The following is a 25419-nucleotide window of genomic DNA, read 5'->3' as shown; positions in this document are numbered from 1 at the left end:
CATTGCTTCTTTATTAAAGTGTACAACAAGCCAGAGTCACATTTTCAACAGACATGTCATCTTCCAGGTCAAAACTTTAATGTAAGGATTCAGTTCAGTTTTATTTATACATCACCAAATCCCAACTAGATTCGCCTCAAGACCCTTCACAATGTGCAACAGAGACCCTACAGTAATACAGGAGCCCCAAAGATCAAGCACTTGGCAACAGTGGGAAAATAAAACTCCCTTTTAAAAGGAAGAAACCTCCCTCATGGAGACAGGACCAAAGACACCTGTGGAAGAGAAACAAAGGTTAATACTCCAAGAATGCAAAATTCCACCAAAGCACTCACTCCCTATTTACTTTGGCTTCGTATACATTTATGAGTTTTCTGGCTCTTTCCTTTAATGACACATCTATCTATCTGTCTTGAAAATGGAGTGTTAAATTAACTTACATTATAATTTTTTTGGGCAATTTATTGCTTAAAATGGAATTTCAGGTTTTCATTATTTATAATTGCCATATACCAGTTTCATTGCCTAAATCTTGCCAATAAAAGCAAAGGTAACAGAATTTATTTTTAAATACAAAAAGACATTTTAGGAAAGTTTGACCTTATTTGATCTCCAGGACAATATTAAATTGTATTGAAGAAATTTTCAAAATGTGATGACACCAGCATCAGTTCAGCATCAGTTGTATTCATATTGCGCCAAATCACAGCAACAGTTACTTCACTTCCAACATCACTGGTATGAGTTACACGACGTTCTTCTTTTAGAAGGGTTCAGTTTTTGATTAGCAAAACATTCACCAACAGTTATACTTTACCTCACCAGTTTAATTTCACATAGCAGTAGTTTTTGCATATACACTTTTATAACAAGTTTAAAAAAACGCTTTTCCAGTTCTCACACCCATCTGCACTTACACAAAGAACATTTTACATCTAAATGTTGGCAAGTATACTCCTAAACTTCATAAACTTCATTCTTATTACTACTGAAATGATAATACTGTGGCCCATTTTGATTGGGGGGGGGGGGGGGGGGGCGGGGAACATGTGCATAATGAGAACCAACATATGCCCAGAGGCCCCAAGCTGCAACCAACAGCAAAGACCAAGCTGCAGTGGACAGCAGCATGCTGAGCAAAAAAACACATTGGACGTTCTCCACCAGAGCCCAAGGCCCCCCAGCAAGACCCTGTCAGTGATTCTGTCCCTTTATTTGGCCCCCAAACCTGACCTGCATGTAGGAAAAAGAACTTTGGAAATCTGTCCTCCAGCATCAGGAAATCTGGGCCTGAACTCTGAGATAGTCTGAAATGTACAAATGACCAATGATGAGATTCAATTCAATTCAATTTTATTTATATAGCGCCAAATCACAACAAATGTCGCCTCAAGGCGCTTAAAGAGAGAACAGTTAGTCTGTGAACACACTGTGCTGTATGTTTGACATCTAACATCAGGTTTTCCTCCTGTCTCTGTCCCTCAGGGTTACATCAAACAGTGCCGCAAAAGGACAGACATGTTCACTGAAGAGCAGCTTCGTACCATCTTTGGGAATATCGAAGAGATCTACCGATTCCAGAGGAAGTTCCTCAAAGGTCTCGAGCAGAAGTTCAACAAGGAGCAGCCACATCTGAGTGAGATTGGTTGCTGCTTCCTTGAACATGTAAGCCGATTCAAAAAACAACAACAAAAGATCTTCAACTGGTTTTCTTAAAACCTTTAGAAAACCAGTTAACCCACACACACACCTTCCTTCTCAGTTGTCCATGTCATAGTGCTTATGTTACATTATTTTGCCTGATTAATTGAAAATGCTTTATGATGTTTCATGACAGGTCTGAGGTGTTTTCAGTCACATGTTAAACACTCTTCCCACACCGTTCTCTCACCTCTAGCCCGATGTGTTGTTGTGTGTGTTCAGCAAACAGATTTCCAGATCTATTCAGAGTATTGCAACAACCACCCCAATGCCTGCATCCAACTCTCCAAGTTGATGAAGGTCAACAAGTATGTATTCTTCTTTGAGGCTTGCCGACTGCTTCAGAAGATGATTGACATATCTTTGGATGGTTTTTTGCTGACTCCAGTTCAGAAGATCTGCAAGTACCCGCTGCAGCTGGCAGAACTGCTCAAATATACCAACCCTCAGCACAGGTGACCGTAAGCTCTTTGACAAACTGTCAGAATTTAAGTGCTCCCGAGCTAGCGAGGGTCCAGTTGGCTCCTCTCTGTGACGTACATTTCATCAGTAGACGAGTCCATGCAGACAGTCACATGCTTTTCTGTGTCACCAACAAAGCTTTTCCTCCAAATGAAAGCACTAAAATAGCTTAATGACTTTTTCTTAATTTCAACAGTTGCCCGTGTGAGTATAACAGAATAACAGAATCACAAGTTGGGAGATATTTCAAAATTGAAGATTTCCTAAAGGCTTAACCAGGGCATCACGTGGTCAGATGCAGTTATCTGAGGTTTTACTTTTACACTCTTTGGGTTTCATCTTCATTCTTAAGAGTGATGCAGCATTAAATCTTAGTGGGATATAAAAAAAAAGAGCCTCTGCCTTAAACTGAATGTCAAACAATGATTGCCTACAGCGAGAAGGAAGAACTCCCTTTTAACAGGAAGACCTCTTAAATCTTCAGACGTGTGGCTGAACCAGGCTCAGGGAGGAACATATAGAGACCAGGGGTCACGGAAACTTCCATAAGAGGAAAACAAGAATAATATATTAGTATGAGATGGAGAATTGCATGTCTACCTGCATGTTCCAGTTTCTTTCTAGTCCCATTTCATGCATGTTAGGTTAATGGTCATCCTAAATTGTCCATAGAGAAGGCAGATACACAAAAGTGCCCAATAAACAGAATACAACCTGTTTTGTAAGCCTAAAAAAATGTCCATAAAACATAACACAAATCTAATGAGGAAAATGTGAAAGTTAAAAAAGTAAGCTCGCAACTACGGCACAGGAAACTGAGAAGAAGCATTCAGGATCAAACTCGGCCAACACCCCAGAGTCCATGACAGCGACTCTTCAAGATGGACTTGTCAGGCAGGAGGAAGAAAGGTTCATTGATGTAGTGAAGGAAGACATGCAGAGGATTAGTGTGACAGATGAGGATGTATGACCCGAGATGGAGGTGAACAAACTACTGAGAGCAGGGGTGGGCAACTCCAGGGCTCGAGGGCCGGTGTCCTGCAGGTTTTAGACGTGTCCTTGATCCAACAACAGTAAAGCAAGGGAAGAAAGAGTGTGTGGGAATGACATGCAGGTAACGGGCTGCAGCAGAACCAATCCAAGGCTCTGCAGTTTAGTGCCAGGCTGTTCTGATGACCTGTAGCAACACCCTCCAGCAAACCCCCAAAACTCCATCCCCGTAGAGACTGTGTCTGCTCCCATACAAGCAAACTCCAAACCAAAATCGGCAAACAACCATCCATCCATCCATCCATCCATTCATCCATCCATGCATCCATCCATTCATCCATCCATGCATCCATCCATTCATCCATCCATGCATCCATTCATCCATCCAACCATCCATCCATCACTGTTAAAGGTGAATTAAAACTCTATTTATCCTTGTTCACTCTAACTGGACAAGACAAAAACAGTTTTAGTTGTTTCCATCATCTTCCGTGTGTTTATCTGATGTCTCTGACTTTTTTGTCAGGTTTAGTGCCCAGTCAAATAGTTGTTGTAAGTCCATCCATTTATATGTTGAAATGACACTGCATTTAACTTAACTTAAACACATAACTCATAAGCTGGAGAGGCTATCGCGCCTTTGGAAGACCTTAATTTGACCTGGAATATCTGTTTTTTGCTTTACGTAGCAATGCTATAGTTTAGGATCCCTGGGTCTGTTTCATCCTATGTTTTGTTTGTATTGTATTGTGTTTTGAGAAAAGTGTTCTGGATTTATCTGGATTTGTTCGTGCCTTTGATGTTCCCCCCGTGCTTCCTGGGTTATTGTCTATATTTCTAGTTCTTCGTCCTCGTTCATTCTCAGTTCCCTTTTGTGTCGAGGTTGTCCCTCACTCTCTCTGTATTGTTTTTCCTGTTTTATTTTGTCAGCCCCTTGTCTCGTGCATGTTCAGTTTTGCTTCCCCTATCTTGTCTGTTTGCTTCAGCTGTGTTCCCATGTGTCTCCACTTCCCCTGACCACCCTCCTGTGTTTATCTGGTGTCAGTTCCCCTTTGTCCCTTATCAGAGTGTCCTGTTATCTTCTGGTTTCTGTCGTTCCAAGTTTAGTTTTTCAATAGTTCCCATTGACACTTGGACTTCTGCCTTTGTTTTGTACCTGTTCCATCGGTTCAATAAAGGGCTCGCTTCTGTTCAAACCTCCGCCTGCCTCTGTGTCCTCATCACACACAATCCAACACTCTGAAGGAAAAGTCTTCTGTAGAGCCGGGACATCTTACTATCTGTCAATGATAGGTTTCTTTTTAACACGTTTTCCAGGCTGACAAAGAGTCAGAGCTCTGCTGAATGCAGTCTTCCTTTAGACTTTAATAGTAAAGACTAGTAATGATTATTATTTTTCTAACAATTAGAGTAAATTTCACACCCTTTCCAAGGATGTACGAGTAAATACAACAGCTTTAACAGCTGCTTATATTGACTTTCTCTAACATGTAAACATGTCTCTTAGAACTCATTCCTACAAGACTGCTCAAAGTCTGATCATTAAGTGATAGCCCAACTTTAATATGATTAATTTACCTTAAACTGAGATTTTTTCTTTTTAATTTGGCTGCAGGAATCTTAAAAACATTATGTCTAATCAGATACTGGACTTACCTTGGCCTCTAGCAGCCCTTTGAGGAACCTGTGTCATTTTTTAATCAGGCCATGTCCTTGACATACATAACTACTTTTATGTATTTGTGCAATATCACTAGAACATTCTGTCAGTTCATGCATTTATTACTCGTTAACTACTGAAAATCCAGTATTATTTCCCTGAAAAGCCTTCAGCTGAGAAGGCTGGAGGGACTAAGAAGATAAACCATATTTCTCCCACATTCTCCCCATGGGCTCGCTGTAAATCCCCCAATTTAACAACCTTCTCCTTACATACAAAATGTTGAATAATCATCTTATCTTAAAGACCTCATAATACCATACTATCATAATTGAGAGTTGGGGGAATGGGATATCAGTAGCTCACAGTCTGGGTTTAGGAGACAGACGCTATTTGTACTTTTAGATTAGGCCTAAAACTTTCCTTTTTTAAAGCGTATAGGTAGGGCTGGATCACGTGACACCGAATCATCCCTTAGATATGCTGAAATAGGTTTAGGCTGCTGGGGGGGGTTCCCATGATTCACTGACCATTTCTTCTTCATTCACTCTCTGTGGCTTTATACACATCCATTCATTCATTCATGAATGATTCAGTCAATCATTAGTAACTCTGTGTCTCTCTGCTCACTTCTCTGTCCCCTCCTCTCAGCCTGGCTCCACCTGAGATTTTTCCCATTCAAAGGGAGTTTCTCCTTCCCACTCATGGGGGCTCATTTGATTGTTGGGATTTTCTTTCTAACATTGTATGGTCTTTATCACCCTACAGTATAAAAGGCCTTGAGGCGACTTTTGTTGTGGATTGGCACTTTATAAATTCAATTCAATTGAACGGAAATAAAATGGTGCATTTGTTAAAGATATTTTGTGAAGTGAGGCACAGAAGGTTTACAGTTACTGATAAAATGTCTCCTTCACTCTAAGGTGACCTCTGATAAATTAGTTGGTTTTCAGTCTGAAAAGACTAACATGGCGTTTTAGTTTTTCCAACAGAAAGCCCCATTTTCTGACAGGTTGTCCGAAACCACACTATACTGTAACTGTAACACGACGCCCTGTTCAACAACTCAGTGATTGCTTTAACAGTTGTTTAATAATGGAGTTCTGCAGCATGGCGGATGCATCAGTTGTGCTTCACAGAAAATATAAAGAGTGTGTTAATGAATCACCACAAATACTTACTTTATAATCCAAATGCATGTCACTCTCTAAACTTTAGGGACTACAAAGACGTGGAGGCAGCTTTGAATGCCATGAAGAATGTTGCCAGGCTTATAAATGAGAGAAAACGGCGCCTTGAAAACATCGACAAGATCGCTCAGTGGCAGAGCTCCATTGAGGATTTTGAGGTGTGTAATGAAGCATCTTTTTTCTAACATTTCTCCAACACTTACTATTAACTGCAGCATGTCTGAGAAGCACCTAATAGCTGCATGTGTGCTTTAAACCTTACAGGGTGAAGATGTCCTCAGCAGAAGCTCTGAGCTCATCTTTTCGGGAGAGCTGACCAAGCTATCCCTGCCTCAGGCTAAGAGCCAACAGAGAATGTTTTTCCTTTTTGACCATCAGATGGTGTACTGTAAAAAGGTGCCCTTTTTTTCTACAATGGATGTCATTTTGTGAGGTACTGATAAAAGCATGTGGCAAGAATCACCCTAAGAGCCAGGAGAAAGGGGCATCAGCGTATATGTACAAAAGAAAAGGTCATTCATGGTTGTGTATCAGGTGAATTTATATAGCGCCAAAACACAACAACAGTCCCCTCAAGGTGTCTGTGTAAGGTAATACTAATGTGTCAAGCTAATAGGCTTAATTTGTATTCTAAATACAAATACATTTCTATAACTTTCTAATAATAATTCACTTAATTCCACAAGAAGAAGACAGTTTGGTCAGTGGAAGAAATTAACTGAATTGTCAAGGTTTGTTTGGTGCAGGACTCAATCGCAGGACTCCAAAACTCCAAATCTAGTGAAAAGTGAAAAAATTTATTTAAAGGGGCATATATACATATGCACAGTGAATAATGGGAAGAGGGCTCCAGTTCCTTGTTCAGCCTGTCTGTCTGACCATTGGTTTGGGGGTGATAACCTGATGAGAGACTGACCTGGGCACCAATGGTGAAGCAGAATTCCTTCCATACCTTTGACGTGAACTGAGGTCCACGGTTGGAGACAACATCTGAAGGGATTGCATGCAGGTGGAACAAGTGATCTATCAGCAGCTGGTCCATCTCAAGTGCTGTGGGGAGCTTAGGTAATGCTGCAAAATGTGCTGCTTTGGAAAAGCAATCAATAATAGACAGAATTACCATGTTTCCTGGTGAAGGTGGAAAGCCTGTCAAAAAGTCCAGGGCGATGTGTGATCAAGAGGGCCTGGGGTTGGTAGCGGTTGGAGCAGGCCTGCCGAAGGAGAGGTCAGTGATTTATTTTGGGGATAGATGGTGCAGGCTTTTACATACTCTCGGGCATCTTGAGCTAAAGTCACCAGAACAGGCTCCCAGGAATGAGATGGTGCGTTGGATTCCAGGATGACACGAGAATCATGCCCATTGGAGCACCTGGGCCTGCACGGTCCAGTCCGGGGGTCCTGTCCCAGGATCAGGTTCGGTATGCTGCCATACCACTGACTCAATTTCCCAGGAAAGACCAACCCCTAGGAAAGACCAGTGTTTCCACTCGAGCCTCCTCAGAAGGTGAAAACTGGTGTGATAAAGCATCTAGCTTAACGTTTTGGGACCCAGGCCAGTAGGTAATTGAGAAACTGAACCATGTGAAAAATAGTGCCCACCTGGCTTGGCGCGCATTAAGCCGTTTTGCTGACTGAAGGTAGGCGAGGTTCTTGTGGTCTATCCACACAGTGAAAGGCTGAGCTGTTCCCTCAAGCCATTGCCGCCACTCCTCCAGCACTAACTTGATCGTGGCTCAAGAGTTGGGAGTTCGCCTTGTAATCGGAAGGTTGCCTGTTCGAGCCCCGGCTTGGACAGTCAGTCGTTGTGTCCTTGGGCAAGACACTTCACCCGTTGCCTACTGGTGGTGGTCACAGGGCCCGGTGGCGCCAGTGTCCGGCAGCCTCGCCTCTGTCAGTGCGCCCCAGGGTGGCTGTGGCTACAATGTAGCTGCCATCACCTGTGTGTGAATGGGTGGATGACTGGATATGTAAAGCGCTTTGGGGTCCTTAGGGACTAGTAAAGTGCTATATAAATACAGGCCATTAACCATTTTATCATATCCAGTAGCTCTCTGTCGCCAACGTCGTAATTTTGTTCTGTGAACATATGGATGGAGTTTACCTTCAGTCTGTTGACTAAGTTCCCCTCCACGATGAAGGGTCAGGTGCGATTCAGCTGGGTGAGAATGGGCACCAAAGCAAAAGGTTGCTTCACGTGAGCAAAAACCTCATGGGCTGCCTGCCCCCACTGAAACAGGACCTTTGGAGAGGTGAGGGGAGACAATTTGACTAAAGTCGTGAATGAAGCGACGATAGACATTTGCAAACCCCAGGAATCGTTGAAGCTGTTTGCAGTTTGGTGGTGTGGACCACTCCAAGACAGCCTGGACTTTTACTGGATCCGGTCTCAGATTTTCCTGTTTAATAATGGAAGAGAGGACGGAAGCAGTGTTCACATGAAACTCGCCCTTCTCAGCTTCAACAAACAGACGGTTCTCCAGCAGCCTCTGCAACACTAGTTTTACATGCCGTTCATGCTCCACCACTGACCTGGAGAAGATGAGGATATCATCTAGGTAGACGAAAACAAAGTGGTTGATGAAGTCTCTGAGAATGTCATTAACGATGGCCTGGAAGACTGCCAGAATGTTTGTTAACCCAAACAGCATGACGAGATACTCAAATTGCCCCAAATGAGTGGTTGAAGGCCATCTTCCACTCGTTTCCCCTCCCTTATGCGAAACAATGGTACGCATTCCGGAGGTCCAGTTTACTGAAGATTGTCCATTCCTTAGAGAAGTTCAAACGCAGAAGTCAACAAAGACAACGGGTATTTGTTTTTAACAGTTATTGTGTTCAAACCCCGATAATTAATGCAAGGTCTTACAGACTTGTCTTTCTTTTCCACGAAGAAAAATCCTGCCCCTAAAGGAGAGGAAGATGGCCGAATTATCCAAGCAACAAGTGAGTTGGTAATATATTCTTCCATGGCCTCCCTTTCTGGCTGGGACAGGCTTTAGAGTCGACTGGTTGGCAATGGTGCCCAGATAGCAAGTCAATAGCGCAATCACTGGGCCTGTGTGGAGGCACGATCCTTATTAAATACCTCAGCCAGTTGATGATAAACCGAAGGAACAGCAGCTAGGTTTGGAGGTGTTGGCGGAGGTGATGCTGGAAAGAGGAGAGACGGAGGTGGCAGATCTAGGCGACCGTAGCTCAGGGGGTTGGGAAGCTCATCTGTAACCGGAAGGTTGCCGGTTCGATCCCCCTGCTCTCTCGGGGTGGCTGTGGCTCAGCTACTGATCGGAAGGTTGGTGGTTCGATCCTAGGCTTCCCCAGTCTGCATGTCAAGTGTCCTTGGGCAAGATACTAACCACAAATTGCCCTCCGATGCGTTCATCGGAGTGTGACTGTGTGTGAATGTAGATTGCACTTGCGTTTAGAAGTGCTTGCATGTGAATGGGTGAAGGAGGCATGTTGTATACGGCGCTTTGGGTACTCTGGGAGAGAAAAGTGCGATATATAAGAATTAGTCCGTTTACCATCTGATCTGGTCGTTGTGTCCTTGGGCAAGACACTTCACCTGCCGCCTACTGGTGTTAGTCAGAGGGGCCGATGGCGCGATATGGCAGCCTTGCTTCTGTCAGTCTGCCCCAGGGCAGCTGTGGCTACAACTGTAGCTGCCTCCACCAGTGTGTGAATGTGAGAGTGAATGAATAGTGGCATTGTAAAGCGCTTTGGGTGCCTAGAAAAGCGCTATATAAATCCAATCCATTATTATTGTCATTATCTTAGGCATGTCATGTGGCATTCCTCCCTCCATGTAGAAATGCAGCCATTTCTCCAGTCAGTGAGTGGGGTTGTGTTGTAACAGCCAGGGATAGCCAAGAACCAGATGGGTTAGTGCAGCCTTAAAAACAAACAAACTGATTAACTCAATGATTTCCGGAATGATGTTACCAGTTCAGTAATGTGGGTGACGTCTGGTAAACGCAAACCATTCAGGGAGGAGGTTCGTAGAGCATGAGGCAGTGGCTCAACAGTTAAGCCTAGTTTCTTACCAAGGGAAAAGTCAATAAAACTCAGTTCAGCGCCGGAGTCAATTAATGGAGTGAGTGGGTGGAGGCATGAGCGGTTAGCTCACAAATTTGTTAAACTGTAGGCTGGACTACCTCTAATTATCTCTTTCTAAATTCAGATTATGCCGAAGTTTTTATATTCTGCCCTAAAAATCATGGAAATGTGGTGCCATGATCCTCCAGTCCTCCTGTGTTGGCTCACTCGGCAGCAGAGACCTGCAAATGGATCTCAGAGAGTTACTGAAAGAGAGATTGCTGAGGAAAGAAAATACTGTGGTGGAGCCATGGGCCTCGCTAACTGGAAATCCCTTTGCTTTGCTTCTGACTTTGTCTTGTAAACTTTTCTCCTGAGCCCTGTGTATTGAGTCCAATCTACATCCCCCCTAACCCTAACCAGATACTTATCCTGGTTACTGGAGGCCAAGATGATGCCGTCCAGATTATATCCTGTAATGCACATTATTAAGTAAATAGTAAGGACTGCTTTCTTACATTTGCACAGTACCTCTAAAATTAGAATCATCCTATCTCAGAGTGATGTTAAAAAACATTTCATGCATTTATGACATCTAGGCCAGACTATTGTAATACTTCATTTTTCAGGTTGTACTGATCAAAAATCCTACAGTGAGATTTCTGACATGGACTAAAGAGACCATATTTTTAGCTATTAAATCAGAGTCAAAGTTAATTACTCCTCATATACAAAGTCTTGAATAATCAAGCCACATCTCATCTTAAACACCAAATTTTACCATATATCAACCCCAAATGAGCACTTTGTTTCCTATTCTACTCTAGGAGCCACAAGGCGCCACAAGTCTGAAAGCAGAGCTTTTAGCTGTCAGGTCTCCTATATTAACCAGCACCCAGTTTGGATTCAGGAGGCAGCCCTCTTTGTACTTTTCACTTTCTTTTTTTCTATAAAGCTTTATAACGTTTGTTTCGGGTCACTTGATCACAGCTCTCTCTTAAATATGCAGCAATAGGCTCAGGGCTACTGCTAAGGCTCTCCATGATGCTATGAACATGTCCTTTTCACTCCCCTGTTTATACACCACTTTGCATTCAGTCATTACGTCTTGATGCATGCTCAATCATCCAGGTAAGTAAATCTCCAAAAGTTGATTCTGTTCATCTGGACGTTTTCACTGGGAGAAATGTTTCGTCACTCATCCAGGTGACATCTTCAGTCTCAGCTGACTGCAGGTTTCAATCTTATAAACAGGACATTTGCATAATGACTGAAACCAGCCCACTGAAGGAACAATGGGCTGGGAGGTCAGTTCCTTGATCATTAATATGCAAATTCTCATGACCATTGATCAACAACCACTGATCAATGGCCATGAGTCCCATTCACAGAGAGTTGGGGAATGGCTGCAATCACAGCATTTTAAGATGGTGACAGATTTACCCTTAGGCCCCTCCTCCATTCAGAGATGGTCTTTCCCTTTCACGTAAATGGCCTCCTTGACTCCGCCCTCAAACCAGCGTTCCTCCCTGTCCAGGATGTTACATCCTCATCATTGAAAGAGTGTCCACTGGCCTGTAGGTGTGAATAGACTGCAGAGTCCTGGCCTGACGAGGTGGCTCTTCTGTGTTGTGCCGTCCTCTTAGCCAGAGGTTGTTTGGTTTCCCCGATGTATAAATCCTGGCAATCCTCTTGCACTTAACAGCGTACACTATGTTACTCTGTTTGTGTCGAGGGACCCGATCCTTGGGGTGGATCAATTTTTGGCGCAGCGTTTTTGGGGTTTAAAAGCCACAGAGACCCGGTGTTTAGAAAAAATGTGTCTCAGCTGCTCTGATACTCCTGACACGTACGGGATCACGACACGTTTTCTCTTGGGCAGCGGTTGTCCTTCTCTCCTGGATCGGCTGGAGCTTTCTTTTGGTGCCTTCCCAGCTTTGGCAAAAGTCCAGCTGGGATAACCACATTTACTCAGGGCCTTCTTGATGTTCTTCTGCCTCCCTGGCCGCTGTGTCAGTGGGGATGGTGTTCGCTCTGTGTTGTAGCGTCCTGATGACGCCCAGTTTGTGCTCCGTGAAATGTGGAACGTCCTGAGATTTGATTTTCACCCAGGTGTCATCCACATACCTGAACCAATTACTTGGTGGTGTTCCAGGGTAGGATAGCAAAGCCCTCTTTTCCACTTCTTCCATGTACAAATTGGCCACGATGGGTGAAACTGGGAGCCCATGGCACACCCATGTTTCTGCCTGTAGAACTGACCCTTGTATGTGAAGTAGGTGGAATGAAGACACAGTTCAAACACACTTGGTGGATGCTGAGAGCGGTCCTGTTGCTGAGGTTGGGGTCATCCTGTAATCTCTTACTACCTCCCACGCCTCTGTGACTGGGATGCAAGTGAAGAGAGATGTAACGTCGTACGAGACCATGGTTTCATCTGCCTCCATGATGACATCTCTCACCTTCTCAACAAAATCCAGGGTGTTCTGGATGTGGTGTTCAGAGCTGCCCACCAGCGGGTTGAGGATCGAAGCCAGAAACTTGGAGATGTTATAGGTGACAGAGTTGATCATGCAGACAATCGGTCTTAAAGGTGCACCCTTTAAGACCGTGGCTGTAGCTCAGGTGGTAGAGCAGGTCATCTACTCATTGGAAGGTTGGTGGTTCGATTCCTGGCTTCCCCTAGTCTGCATGCCAAATATCCTTGGGCAAGATACTAACCCCAAAATTGCTCTCCGATGCATCCATCGGAGTATGAATGTGTGTGAATGTTAGCTATAAAGCACTTAGAAGATGTGCTTGTGCGAATGGGTCTGAATGGGTGAATGCACAAGTTGTGTAAAGCGCTTTGAGTGCTCAGATGAGTAGAAAAGCGCTATATAAGAACCAGTCCATTTACCATTTACCATTTACCCTGTTTGTGTATTTTCGGTAAACCATACAGACTTGGTGTAGATTCCCCTGGGTACAGCCTGTGGTATGAGGTCCGGTCAACAGCCTTGTCTTGTTCTAACTGCTTCAGACAGTCTTTCACCCTCTTCCTGTAGCCACTTCCTGGGTTTCGTTTCAGGGGCTCATAAGTATTTTCATCACTGAGCAGTGACAACATTTTCTCATGATAGTCTTGCTGGTTTAGCAAATCTGTGCACCTACCCTTGTCTGTCAGAAGGATGATAATGTTGTTGACATCACCAAGTGAGGTGAGTGCCTTCCTCTCCTCCATGGTGATGTTGGATGCTGGGGGCTTTGCATTGCTGAGACAGGCCGACACTTTCGTCCGTAGTTGTTCTGCTTCCACTTCTGCAATATTGTTGTTTCGAATTGCTGTTTCTGTGGCTGTGATCAGCTCCACTAGCGGGATTTGTCTCACCGAGACAGCAAAATTCAACCCTTTAGCAAGGATGTTTTTCTCTGTTTGGGTGAGCCGTCTGTCAGACAAATTCTTCACCCACTTGTCTACATCCTCGGTGTTGCATCTTTCCCTCTTCTGGTCACTGAGTACACTCTCCGTATTTCGCTGTGGTTTCTGATGTACAACAAGTCAACTTCATTTGTTGCCTAGTCTTAGACTTTTTGTGCTGTGCTTGACGAGCCTTCTCAGTAAAGTCAAACACCTTTTTAAGAGTACTCTCATCTAAAAGCATTGTCAGTCTCTGGCAGATCCACTCCTCTTGAGATTTTAGCACGTCGATGGTAAAATTTGTCCGCCTCACCCGTTCATTAAGCAACTGATGCTGTGCCTTCTGGAGGATTTTTGTTGCCTGGAAGCCTTTAACTGAAAAGCTAATTTGCAGACTTTTAGGAGTAATCATGTTTTGTCTGCATCTGAGGCTGAATCTCAGGTGGTTCCTGTAATCCGCCATCTTACGTGCTGTTTGCTCATACTGACGAACAAGCTTTAGGCAGTCCTTGCCAAAGTGGGAAAAAGGCCCTGATTAAATGTGGTTATCCCAGCTGGACATTTGTCAAAGCTGGGAAGACGCCTAAAGAAAGATCCAGCCGATCCAGGAGAGAAGGACAACTGCTGACCATGGTAATCATGGCCATTGATCAGTGGGCTTTGATCAGTGGTTGTTGATCAATGGTCATGAGAATTTGCATAATTATGATGAAGAACTGACCTCCCAGCCCATTGTTCCTTCAGTGGGCTGGTTTCAGTCATTATGCAAATGTACTGTTTATAAGATTGAAACCTGCAGCTGAGACTGAAGACGTCACCTGATGATGATGACGAAACGTTTCTCCAACAAAACGCTACGTCCAGATGAACAGAATCAACCTTTGAACATTCAGTCATTTGTTATTATTCACCTCAGGACTAAAGACATGCTGTGGAAGTCTCCCTCCTCTTACTCCTAACAGGTCACAGCCGTTGGCTGCTCCTTCCTGAGCCTGATTCTGTCAGAGGTTTCTTCCTGTTAAAAGGGAGTTTGTTCTTTCTGCTGTTGCCAAGTGGTTGCTCATAGGGGTGATGTGATTGTTAGGGTTTTCTCTCGGCTGTTGAGAACTGTTGAGGTGACACAGTGCTAAACAAAACAAACCTGTTGGCTTTCGTTTACTTTTCTTTTTGCTCTTGTTCAAAACAAACCCTTCTTTAAATCTGCTGTCCATTATTTTTGCAGGACCTCCTGCGCCGAGACATACTTTACTACAAGGGCCGGATTGACATGGACCACATGGAAGTAATAGATCTGGAGGATGGTAAGGAGAAAGACTTCAACATCAGTGTAAAAAATGCTCTGAAACTGCGTTCGCTAGCTGGTGATGAAGTCCACCTCCTATGTGCTAAGAAGCCTGAGCAGAAAGAGCGCTGGCTCCGAGCCTTTACTGATGAGAGGAGGCAGGTCCAGCAAGACCGCGAGACAGGTCAGTTCGTCTTCATATGAATGGATGCTAAGAACATTTGGATGATAATAATGGTGGCAATCCAAGTTTGTTGTAGCACTGTCGTGGCACATGCATTAAACAGATACAGATTCATTTTGTCAAGGACGTTTTCAGTCAGCTGATTTGAATGTTGTCGGTCTGATGTCTGAACAAACCTGTTGTTTTTCTTTTCTTTTTGTCAGGGTTCACTCTCACAGAGGTCCAGAAGAAACAGGCCATGTTGAATGCCTGCAAAAGCCATCCAGCTGGGAAACCCAAAGGTATGCACCAGTCAATTTATCGTAGAGTAACTTGGGGTTCAATATCTTGCCCAAGGATACTGTGCAGACTGGAGATGGGAGCAGCCAGGGATTAAACCTTCCAAACCGGGGTGGCTGTAGCTCGGGTGGTAGAGCAGGTCATCTACTGATTGGAAGGTCGGTGGTTCGATTCCTGGTTTCCCCTAGTCTGCATGCCAAATATCCTTGGGCAAGATACTAACCCCAAATTGCTCTCCGATGCATCCATCAGAATATGAATGTGTGTGAACATAAAGCACTTAGAAAAATGTGTTTGTGTGAATGGGTGAATGCACAAGTTGTGTAAAGCTCTTTGAGTTCTCAGATGAGTAGAAAAGTGCTATATAAGAACCAGTCCAATTAGTAAATGACCTGCTCTACCGACACCAGTGGAACTGAGCAAAGGGGTAAAAAAGTGGCCCATAGATGATAACGAATCGAAAGGTCTGGCAGTACACACTTTGTGATCTGCTGCCATGTGCGTATGTCAACAGATTATGTGTATATCTAATATTTTTCTTGTTTCACCTGTTTGGCTCTTTGTAGAAGTCTCCCTGTCATTCACAGCCGCTCACTTGGTTTAGTTTATACTGAACTTTTACCGATTTAAACAACAAATGCAATCTCAGACCCTCATAATGAAACCCTTCCTTGTTTCCTAATGCATATCCTACTTTCATCTCGGTAATATTAACCGCCTTCGTCCCTCGCTCACTCCAAACAGTACCACCATACTTGTCAATGCTCATGTCACATTTAGATTACTGTAATTCTCTTCTCTACGGTGTACCTCATAAATCCACCTGACTACCATGGGACTCGAGCCTTTAGCTGTTCTGCTCCAAGACTTTGGATGCACTTAAACCAGATGACGAACTCTCTCACCACTTTTAAATCACGTCTCAAAACCCATCTATTCAAAACTGCATACAATTGATTCAGTCTTAGTCCACGTTTACATTGCTCAGCTTTTATACTTTCATGCTTTTTATTTTGCCATGTTTTATTATATTGTATTGTTGCTATTGTTCTTGTGCTTTTGTAAGGTGACCTTGAGGGTCTTAACCTATAAATAAAATGTATTATTATTGTATTATAAGTAATGATCTGTTGTTCGTCTTCTCCTCAGCGGTGTCCAGACCTTATTATGACTTCCTCCTGAGGCAGAAACACCCCTCTCTCCCCTCTGCTTTGCCCCAGCAGCAGGTCTTTATGCTGGCTGAGCCCAAGCGCAAGACCTCCACCTTCTGGCACAACATTGGCAGACTGACGCCCTTCAAGAAGTAGAAAAACTGTAAGGAAAAAGAAGCCTTGGAGAAAAGGAACAGGAGAAAGAGTCTCTGTTCGTGCCTGAATAGACCGTTTTTAACCCTTCCTCTCTTTAATTCCTACACATAATATCTTCTAATTATTGATTTATTGTATAGATATGAATTGAATATGTTATCTTTTGAAAGCACTTTATATGTTGGTCAACAATCAGACATGGGAATGGTCCTCTAGAGACAATGAGTCAGATAGGTAGCGTAAACTCTCAATAGACCTTGAATCAAGCACTGATTGGAACTAGAACTACTACTGTACTGCTACTGTACTAGTACTGTACTACTATTGTACTAGTACTGCACTAGTACAGTACTGCTGCAGGTGAGCGTGGGACTCCTGACTGTGCTGTCTCTGTGAAGACGTTGCCTGTCAACAGAACCTTGTTTATTTTCACTCTTCTGTTGCTTCATGATTTGACAGATGCCAAGTGTATTTAGTGCCAGATGAACTGATTTTATATTTGTTCCTCGTCTGCTTATGAAGAGACATTCAAACATTTCTTGTTTCCATGTACAGAAATATAATTTCAGCTATGTTTTGTTTGGTGATTATGATCCACCGGGATTTGGTTTTGTACTTCTCTGGTGTAATGTGCAAACTCCTGACGAATATCAAACGCAGCCCAAAGAAAAACCGGCTCAGCACATGTTCTCGGCTGTTCCACGGTCTGAACCTCGACGACTCCTGATACCTGCTGTGTCAATGAAAGTACGCAACTCGCTCGATTTTCTTTTTCTTCTGTTCTTCGTTGAAGTGCCATTTGAAGTGTGTCATGGATGCTTTACAATGACATGCATGGATGTGCTTAAAAGAAATACTGTGAGGAATATTTTTTTATCTCTGAAGAGCCCTGCTATATTTAACCTGATAGCTACAGCTGGTTTCATTGTGCAGCCATGCTGACAGCATCTCTCTGTCTCACACATTCTTTTACCTGTGTTTCTGATACTCACTATTCCTGCTCTGTGTATCTGATTTCCAGTATAATCTCATGTCAGATCAGTGCAGCCCGGCGATATTGCTCTGTAAGTGCATTTAGTGAAATGTACTCCTTACTCCTTTCTGTTCAACAATTAAACGTTCCTAAAATGACACATGTCGCTTCAACTTGGGGTGATTTTTACTTTGTTTCATGTCTTTTTGGAGTTTCAGTTCTTTAACGACAAACCATGTGTACGCTAACGTGGAGTACAAGCTAACATTTTCACTTTATATATTAAAAAACCTGCTGAAAGTATCAAGTCTGTATTACTTTGCTTTTCGTTCAAAGGGAGATTGCTTTGAAAATCGATACAGTTCACACTTAATGTAGTTACACTGCACTACTTATATTTAAAGGTTGTGGGAAGCACAGACTATATAAATGAGAAAGCTACACACACAGTTTCACTGACTCCACACTATTTACATTCAGAATGTGAATCATGGGCAGTGATGGGAATAACGGCGTTACAAGTAATGGCGTTACGTTTTTCAGTAACGAGTAATCTAATTACTATTCCTATCATTACAATGCCATTACAGTTACTAACAAGAAAATGCGCTCTGTTACTATTTTTCAACAAACAGACGGTTGAAGCTGTGTTCAGCCTCATCTTATATCAGCTGCAGGAAGTAGCTGTAAGTAATCTGGATGCTGCAGCTTTATGCAGCTGCGCTCCCGCGGACGGTGATCACGATCAGTCTGGCACAACACCTGGAGCTCAGGGGGCAAAACAATCGCATGAGTGCTGCTGTTTGACTGAGGAAGAATAAAGTAGTCGTGGTCAATCACATGACCACTTAAAGACAAAGCAACAAGGTGACATATACCAGTTTATAAACTGTGTGGCCACGTAAAACCAGAGTCAAGATACACAATATATACGCAGCGTTTTTTCCTCAATAGTTTCGTCACGTTTACTGTGTAAGGACAGCAGCGAGACCTCTGCTTATGAGCAAAACAAACAAAAGAGGGGACGTTTTAGGAGGTGAGAGAGAGAGAGCGAGCGAGTTTTGAGATGTGAGATATTTGTGACGTTCAGTTTAGTTAATGTGTTGTCTTGTGTAGTTAGTGTGTAGTGTTGTGGGTAGTTTTGTGTTGTGTGTCAGAACAATGAGGCGACTGCTGTCTCCAGGTAGAAACAGCAGTGACACACCTGCTGCTGTCAGACCTTTTTTTTTTTTTTTCTTTGCCTCTCGGAGGAGGCGGACGCACTTTTTCTCCTCTCCCTTATCTTCCCTGCTTATGTCCTTGTCTAGTCTCGTGGGTTTTTTTGTATTTTTTCTGGAACATTCTCTCACAGTCTGTTCTCTAAAACCTAAAAGAGGAATTATGGATTGGATCAACTGGTCCCTAAATGCAATCGACACCCTTTCTCAATGAGACGTTTGGGCTTGGGTGAGCCTGAGTGCTGAAGATATCTACCTATTCGGAACCATGGTAACTGGGTTCTGGCTGATCGGAGCTGGCTTGGCCCTGACTTATCGAAGAATTAAGAAAGCGGAACCAGCTGTTCAAACCCCCACAAGGCTGCCCGCTGGGATTGGAACGATGGGAGAGGCGTGAGTTTCACAAAATGGGCTCATTGAGTCAGCACGGATAAGATCTTGGAGAGGCTACGGCTGCTGTGAATACTCAGAATAAGATCTCTGACTGCAGACTGGATACATCTCGGAAGGGCTAGCTCGGAATAACATCTCTGGGAGCAAATTGGATGACATCTCGGGGAGGCACACTGCCGTGAGTTCTCAGAAATCGGCTCCTTGAGCACAAGAAATGACAACATCACAGAACGCAAGTATGGCGAAGCTCGCGGCTCTCCAACGGGAGATTGAGAGACCAGTGTTGGACTGTAGAACTGCTTTGAAATTCATATGAGCTGTTCGCACTAAAGTAAAAAAAATAACATCACTTATGCGGATACCCCTTCGGCGCCAGCTGCAAGGCCGGAGCTGAACAAAACACCCTGATAACGACTGTATTTAGTCTGTTTTTCCCATTCCCTACAAGCCCACCTGGGTTGGCTGGAAGACTGTTTACTTAGCCTGGCAGGGCGAAGGACACTGTCTCAGCTGAACTATGGACACGCACACACATACATATACTGATACTGATAAGCACTCACTGACGCATCACCCTCCCTACCCCGGATCCAACGCCACCTCCAACGCTTACCTCCCCTCTGATGTGGACATCGGGTCAGTTGGAGGCGCAGTCGAAAGATTGCAGCGGTCCCAGATCAGATGTACACACTGGAACTCTTTCCCATGTTGCTGTCTGTGTTTATTGTGCTATGGTGTGTTGATATCTGTGCATTCCTGTATTATCCTTCTGTGTTACACATTTCTATGTGTTTTTCCTCGCTACCTAGCCTGACCTGTCTCCCCAATGTGATGTTTGTGTTATTGTATGTACGGTCGGCAAGGTCTGTCATCTCGGTTGTGGGCAAAAGACCTGCAACTGACAAATAAAGGCTATCTCATCTCTCATCTCACCTGCAGGTATCAGCTGTGATGTTTCCTTTATAGTGGACAGAAATATTTGCAGTGGCACAAATAATTTGTGGCATCTTATTGAAGACCAGCTGATTGTTCTGTAAATAGTTTGAAATGGTTATTTAAAAAATCAAGGTAAAAGGTAAATGGCTGCAAATAACTTTGTTGTTTGCAAAACTTGTGCATATGATTTTAAAATTGACCATTTATATTTGCATTTAAAGTTATGAAATATGATTCATTAAACATGTTTGTGGTTGTTACAGTAAAAAATATCACTTTTTCTACTCTGATTTTATGTTTTTTGTCTGATTTTAGATCAATTGTGTTAATACAGTTTGTCAAAATGAAAACATGACTGTAAATTCAGGCACATGAGGTTGTGCTGAAAAGAATGATACGAAACACTACCCTCACCTATGGTCACGAGCTGTGGGTAGTGACCAAAAGAACGAGATTGTGGATACAAGCGGCAGAAATGAGCTTCCTCCGAAGGGTGGCTGGCCTCTCCCTTAGAGATAGGTTGAGAAGCTCAGCCATCCGGGAGGGGCTCAGAGTAGAGCCGCTGCTGCTCCACATCAAAAGGAGCCAGCTGAGGTGGTTCAGGCATCTGACAAGGATGCCTCCTGGGCGCCTCCTGGGCGAGGTGTTCAGTCCATGTCCCACCGGGAGGAGGCCCCGGGGCAGACCCAGGACACGCTGGAAAGATTATATCTCTCGGCTGGCCTGGGAACGCCTTGGTGTTCCCCCGGATAAGCTGGAGGAGGTGGCTGGGGAGAAGGAGGTCTGGGCTTCTCTGCTTAGGGTGCTGTCATCGCATTTCGGGCAGTTTGTCCAAGTAGAGTTACCTTCGCACATGCGCAAATGGGCAGTAGATCTGGTAGTGACGGGCGGCTGAACCAATCAACTCAGTATGAAAGATGATAAATGCACATCGGCCCTCTCGATGGGAGATTTGAGTATTAAAAACAATAACAAGACAGAATAGTCGACCGACATGAAGCATTATGCACATTGTGCAAGAAGGATTTTTCACTCCCATCTTAAAATATCACATTGACGTGAAGCATACGTTAGTCAGGGATGCTGCTAGCACTTTGGCTAACGCGTCACCCAGCATGCGACAAACCGCTCACGGGGCATCGGGGACTCAGTAAGTCGACCTCGGACATATTGACTGACACAATTGCCACGTGGATTGCAACAAACTGCAGACCTGTTAATGTCGTTGAGAACACACGCTTTACATAGCTTTGGTTCATCGTCTCAAGGACTTGAAGTGCCTCCCCAGAGTGACAGAGTGCGTGGATAAATGTGTTTTTCAGAGTTTTTTGTTAAAATGAATGTTCAAGATGTTCAATAAACATGTTAAGTTCGTATATTTTCTCTTCTTTCTCGAGTCTGTTTGCTCATGCAAAATGAAATGCGATTAATATAGATTAAAAATGAATGATATGTAATTGTGATTAATCAAAATGAATCCATTATTGGACAGCACTCATATCTATTAGTGTATACTTACATTAAATTCTCCCAATTCTTTGATCTTTGGGCTGAAGGAAGAACAACACTCGGTGTATAAATGCTCAATGAACAATCATTTTATTCCATAGAATTATCATTACTCCATACACACACTCTTGCGCAATACATCTGGATGGGAGATGTGCCGAAGAGGGTAACAGCAGATCGGACCGTTACTCAAACTCTTATTCTCTGTATAACTCAGCAGTATGAAATGTCATAAAACAGTGTAACTCATTCACAGTGAATCAGCAGTTTAATGTAATACAAATCAATCTAATAAATCTAATGATCTTCTAAGTCAGAAGTATAATGCAAACTAAAACTACATAATGATTACACAATCTATAGTAAGAAGTATAATGTGGCCTACAGCAGTATCATGATTAGGGATGGGTATCGTTTAGGTTTTATCCGATACCAGTACCAAACCGGTACTTTTGAAACGGCGCCGGTGCTTAAACGGTGCTCAAACCGGTGCTTAAAGAATGAAGAACACAAAATTGGTCCAAAAAACCTCTCATGTTTAACTGTTTTCCACTTTTTCTTTGGTCATTTTAGCCTTTTTGTCCAGGGTGAAGGGAGTATCTGCCATCAAACAAGAAGACAGCCGCATGTAGCTATGATGATGTTTGCTAGTTCACCTTACATGCATTAATGTAATAACGTGGTTAGCCTACTCAACGTAAATTACACACGAACAACATTAAGCTACTCACGCAGATAAGAACGGCTGCTGCTGCATCATCATCCTCATCATTTCTGCTACACTGGCAGGGCTAGGGGCCAGGACTCTCCTCTTCAGGTTTTTGGGGGATGTTGCTAACTCCCGGTCCGATAACAGGCACCACACCCGCAGTAGATGTGCTCGGTGTGAGGTCTCGCAGCAAGCTATCAAATACGGTGCATTTCTCGTCTTTTAAAAAACGCTATGCGTCGCCAGGTGTTTCATCAGATTCGAGGTGTTACCTCCTTTGACAGTATCACAGTATCAGCTTAAAGCACTTGTTGAAGCTGCTGAGTTTGCATCTTGTGCTGTGAAGTACAGCCAGACTTTGACCACTTCGCCTTGGGCATTTTTAATCTGTAGCTCTGCTCTAAAAGAACGTACGTACCTGGACCCGCCTACTATCCTCGGAAACGTAAAATGATTGGCTAGAATCGAAAGTGTATCACAGCTCAGGGAAATAAAGCACCGAAATAAAGCAGCAAAATGTGCACTGCTTTTCGGTCTGGTTACTACCGTTTATGCCATAATGGCACCAGATACCGGTACCCATCCCTAATCATGATTCAATTGTTTTGATTACAGGCATAAGGTAACATATGGCAGTATAATAATCTCACACGTACCCATTAGTATTAGGTTTTTTAAAAAGTTGTATTTCACAGGAGAGAACCTGTGATAAAAGATTGAAGAAAACTATTCAAATTCTCTTTGAATTTAAGCATTTAACATTCTTTGTGTTTATTCTGCATTTACTTCATTATGAATGTCAGTTACAAGCTTAAATATACAGATAATTTACAGACAATTGTTCGATTAATTAGTTAATTTTTTTTAATCTATTGACAGCACTAATAAAAAAATGTTTTTTAACATTAACACCAAGTACAGAATTATCACCACGGGTATCGTGGGAACAACAAAGGACCTAACAAAAAAAAATTCAGCGTTCTTCCTCTGCAATTATAAGGTCCTAAATATCATTTTGGTAAATGGTAAATGGACTGGTTCTTATATAGCGCTTTTCTACTCTGTCCGAGCACTCAAAGCGCTTTATACAGCTAATTCATTCACCCAATCACACCCATTCACACAAGCACTTCTAAGCTTAAGTGCTAAGTATCTAACATTCATACACATTCACACTCCGATGGTTCGGAGAGCAACATGGGGTTAGTATCTTGCCCAAGGATATTTGGCATGCAGACTGGAGCAGCCTGGGATTGAACCACCGACCTTCTGGTTAGTGGCTGATCCGCTTTGCCACCTGAGCTACAGCCACCCCTTTTAATGAACTATATGATGAATGGTGTCTGTGAAGGTTCTCAGTCATCCAGGTCATCGTAGTCAAAGGAGCTTGCAAAGAAAAGCGTCTGGACTTCTTTAAGTTACTTGAAGACGTTTCACCTCTCATCCGAGAGGCTTCTTCAGTTCTAAGGTCAAATGGTGGAGAGTCCCAGATATAACCCTAGTGGGAGTGTCCCCCCACAGAGGGACAAAAGGACCCCCTGATGATCCTCTAATCGCCTGAGCCAAGGTGTGGAACTGGGTGTGGGTCCCAATCAGCCAGAGTTTTGGGTGATTTCATTGTGAAACCTGGCCCCACCTTATAATGCGAATTCCTGAGGTCAGATGGCCCAGGGTGTGAGTGGGCCTTAAGGCCTCTGGGAAGGGATCTCAAAACTGGATTATAGATGGCAGAGAGTTGGTGTCGTAAACCACCGCCTCTGTTCAAAGATGGTCGCTCACAGTGGACATAGATGGCTTCTTTCACTCCTCTTTCAAACCATCTGTCCTCTCTGTCCAAAATGTGAACATTGGCATCCTCGAAAGAGTGTCCTTTATCCTTAAGATGCAGATGGACAGCTGAATCTTGTCCTGTGGAGGTCGCTCTTCTGTGTTGTGCCATGCGCTTGTGAAGTGGCTGTTTGGTCTCTCCAATGTAGAGGTCTGGGCATTCCTCGCTGCACTGTACGGCATACACCACATTGTTAAGTCTGTGTTTTGGCGTTTTGTCTTTCGGGTGAACCAGTTTTTGTCTGAGTGTGTTGCTGGGTCTGAAGTACACCGGGATGTCATGCTTGGAGAAAACCCTCCTGAGTTTCTCTGATACACCGGCTACATAGGGGATGACAATGTTGTTGCGCCTGTCCTTCTTATCCTCCCTCGCTGGTGTCTGATCTTCTTTTCTGTGCCTCTTTGCTGACTTTAAAAACGCCCATTTAGGATAGCCGCACATTTTGAGTGCTTCCTTTACATGTGTGTGTTCCTTCTTTTTCCCTTCAGGCTTAGAGGGAACATGTTCTGCCCGGTGGTGTAGGGTCCTAATTACTCCAAGTTTGTGTTCCAGAGGGTGATGGGAGTCAAACAGGAGGTACTGGTCCGTGTGTGTGGGCTTCCGGTAAACTTCGATGTTGAGGTTGCCATTCTCTTCAATGTGCACAGCGCAGTCCAGGAAAGGCAAACAGTCATCCTTCGTGTCTTCCCTGGTGAACTTGATGTTTTTATCCACAGCGTTGATGTGCGCAGTGAAGGATTCCACTTCTTGTGTCTTGATTTTGACCCAGGTGTCGTCTACATATCTGTACCAGTGGCTGGGTACTCTTCCTTTGAAAGAGCCAAGAGCCTTCCTTTCCACTTCCTCCATGTAAAGGTTGGCTACAATAGGTGACACGGGGGAGCCCATAGCACAGCCATGTTTTTGTCTGTAATAGCCTTCGTTGTATTTGAAATATGTAGTGGTGAGGCAGAGGTCTAACAGTGTGCAAATCTGATCGGGTGTGAAGTTGGTCCTGTCCTCCAAGGAGCTGTCTTCTTGTAGTCGTTTTCTGACAGTCTCCACTGCCTCCGTGGTGGGTATGCAAGTGAAGAGAGAGACTACATCAAAGGACACTATGGTTTCATCTGGATCCAGGGTAAGTTTCTGGACCTTGTCAGTGAAGTCGGTGGAGCTACATATTTCAAATACAAATACACTACATATTTCAAATACAACGAAGGCTATTACAGACAAAAACATGGCTGTGCTATGGGCTCCCCCGTGTCACCTATTGTAGCCAACCTTTACATGGAGGAAGTGGAAAGGAAGGCTCTTGGCTCTTTCAAAGGAAGAGTACCCAGCCACTGGTACAGATATGTAGACGACACCTGGGTCAAAATCAAGAC

General features: G+C 43.6%; 2 protein-coding genes across 2 annotated transcripts in view; both read left to right on the top strand.

Annotated features, from left to right (window-relative positions):
- The window catches only part of LOC146510881 (metalloreductase STEAP2-like), a 116646-nt gene extending 102070 nt beyond the window's left edge, over positions 1-14576 (top strand). The window contains 1 exon segment of the mRNA XM_085172686.1: positions 11242-14576. The gene's annotated coding sequence lies outside the window, so the exon portion shown is untranslated.
- Positions 1-17620, top strand: part of LOC146510880 (rho guanine nucleotide exchange factor 4-like) — a 59524-nt gene extending 41904 nt beyond the window's left edge. The window contains 7 exon segments of the mRNA XM_085172673.1: positions 1486-1665; positions 1924-2156; positions 6032-6161; positions 6268-6399; positions 14658-14901; positions 15105-15182; positions 16330-17620. Of these exon segments, the coding sequence (XP_085028799.1) occupies positions 1486-1665; positions 1924-2156; positions 6032-6161; positions 6268-6399; positions 14658-14901; positions 15105-15182; positions 16330-16487 (1155 nt within the window). The 3' untranslated portion in view covers positions 16488-17620.
- The last annotated feature ends 7799 nt before the right edge of the window (positions 17621-25419 follow it).

This window comes from Neolamprologus multifasciatus, chromosome 9, assembly GCF_963576455.1.
Source record: "Neolamprologus multifasciatus chromosome 9, fNeoMul1.2, whole genome shotgun sequence".
NCBI lineage: Eukaryota > Metazoa > Chordata > Actinopteri > Cichliformes > Cichlidae > Neolamprologus > Neolamprologus multifasciatus.
This window is presented reverse-complemented; position numbering and strand designations above follow the sequence as displayed.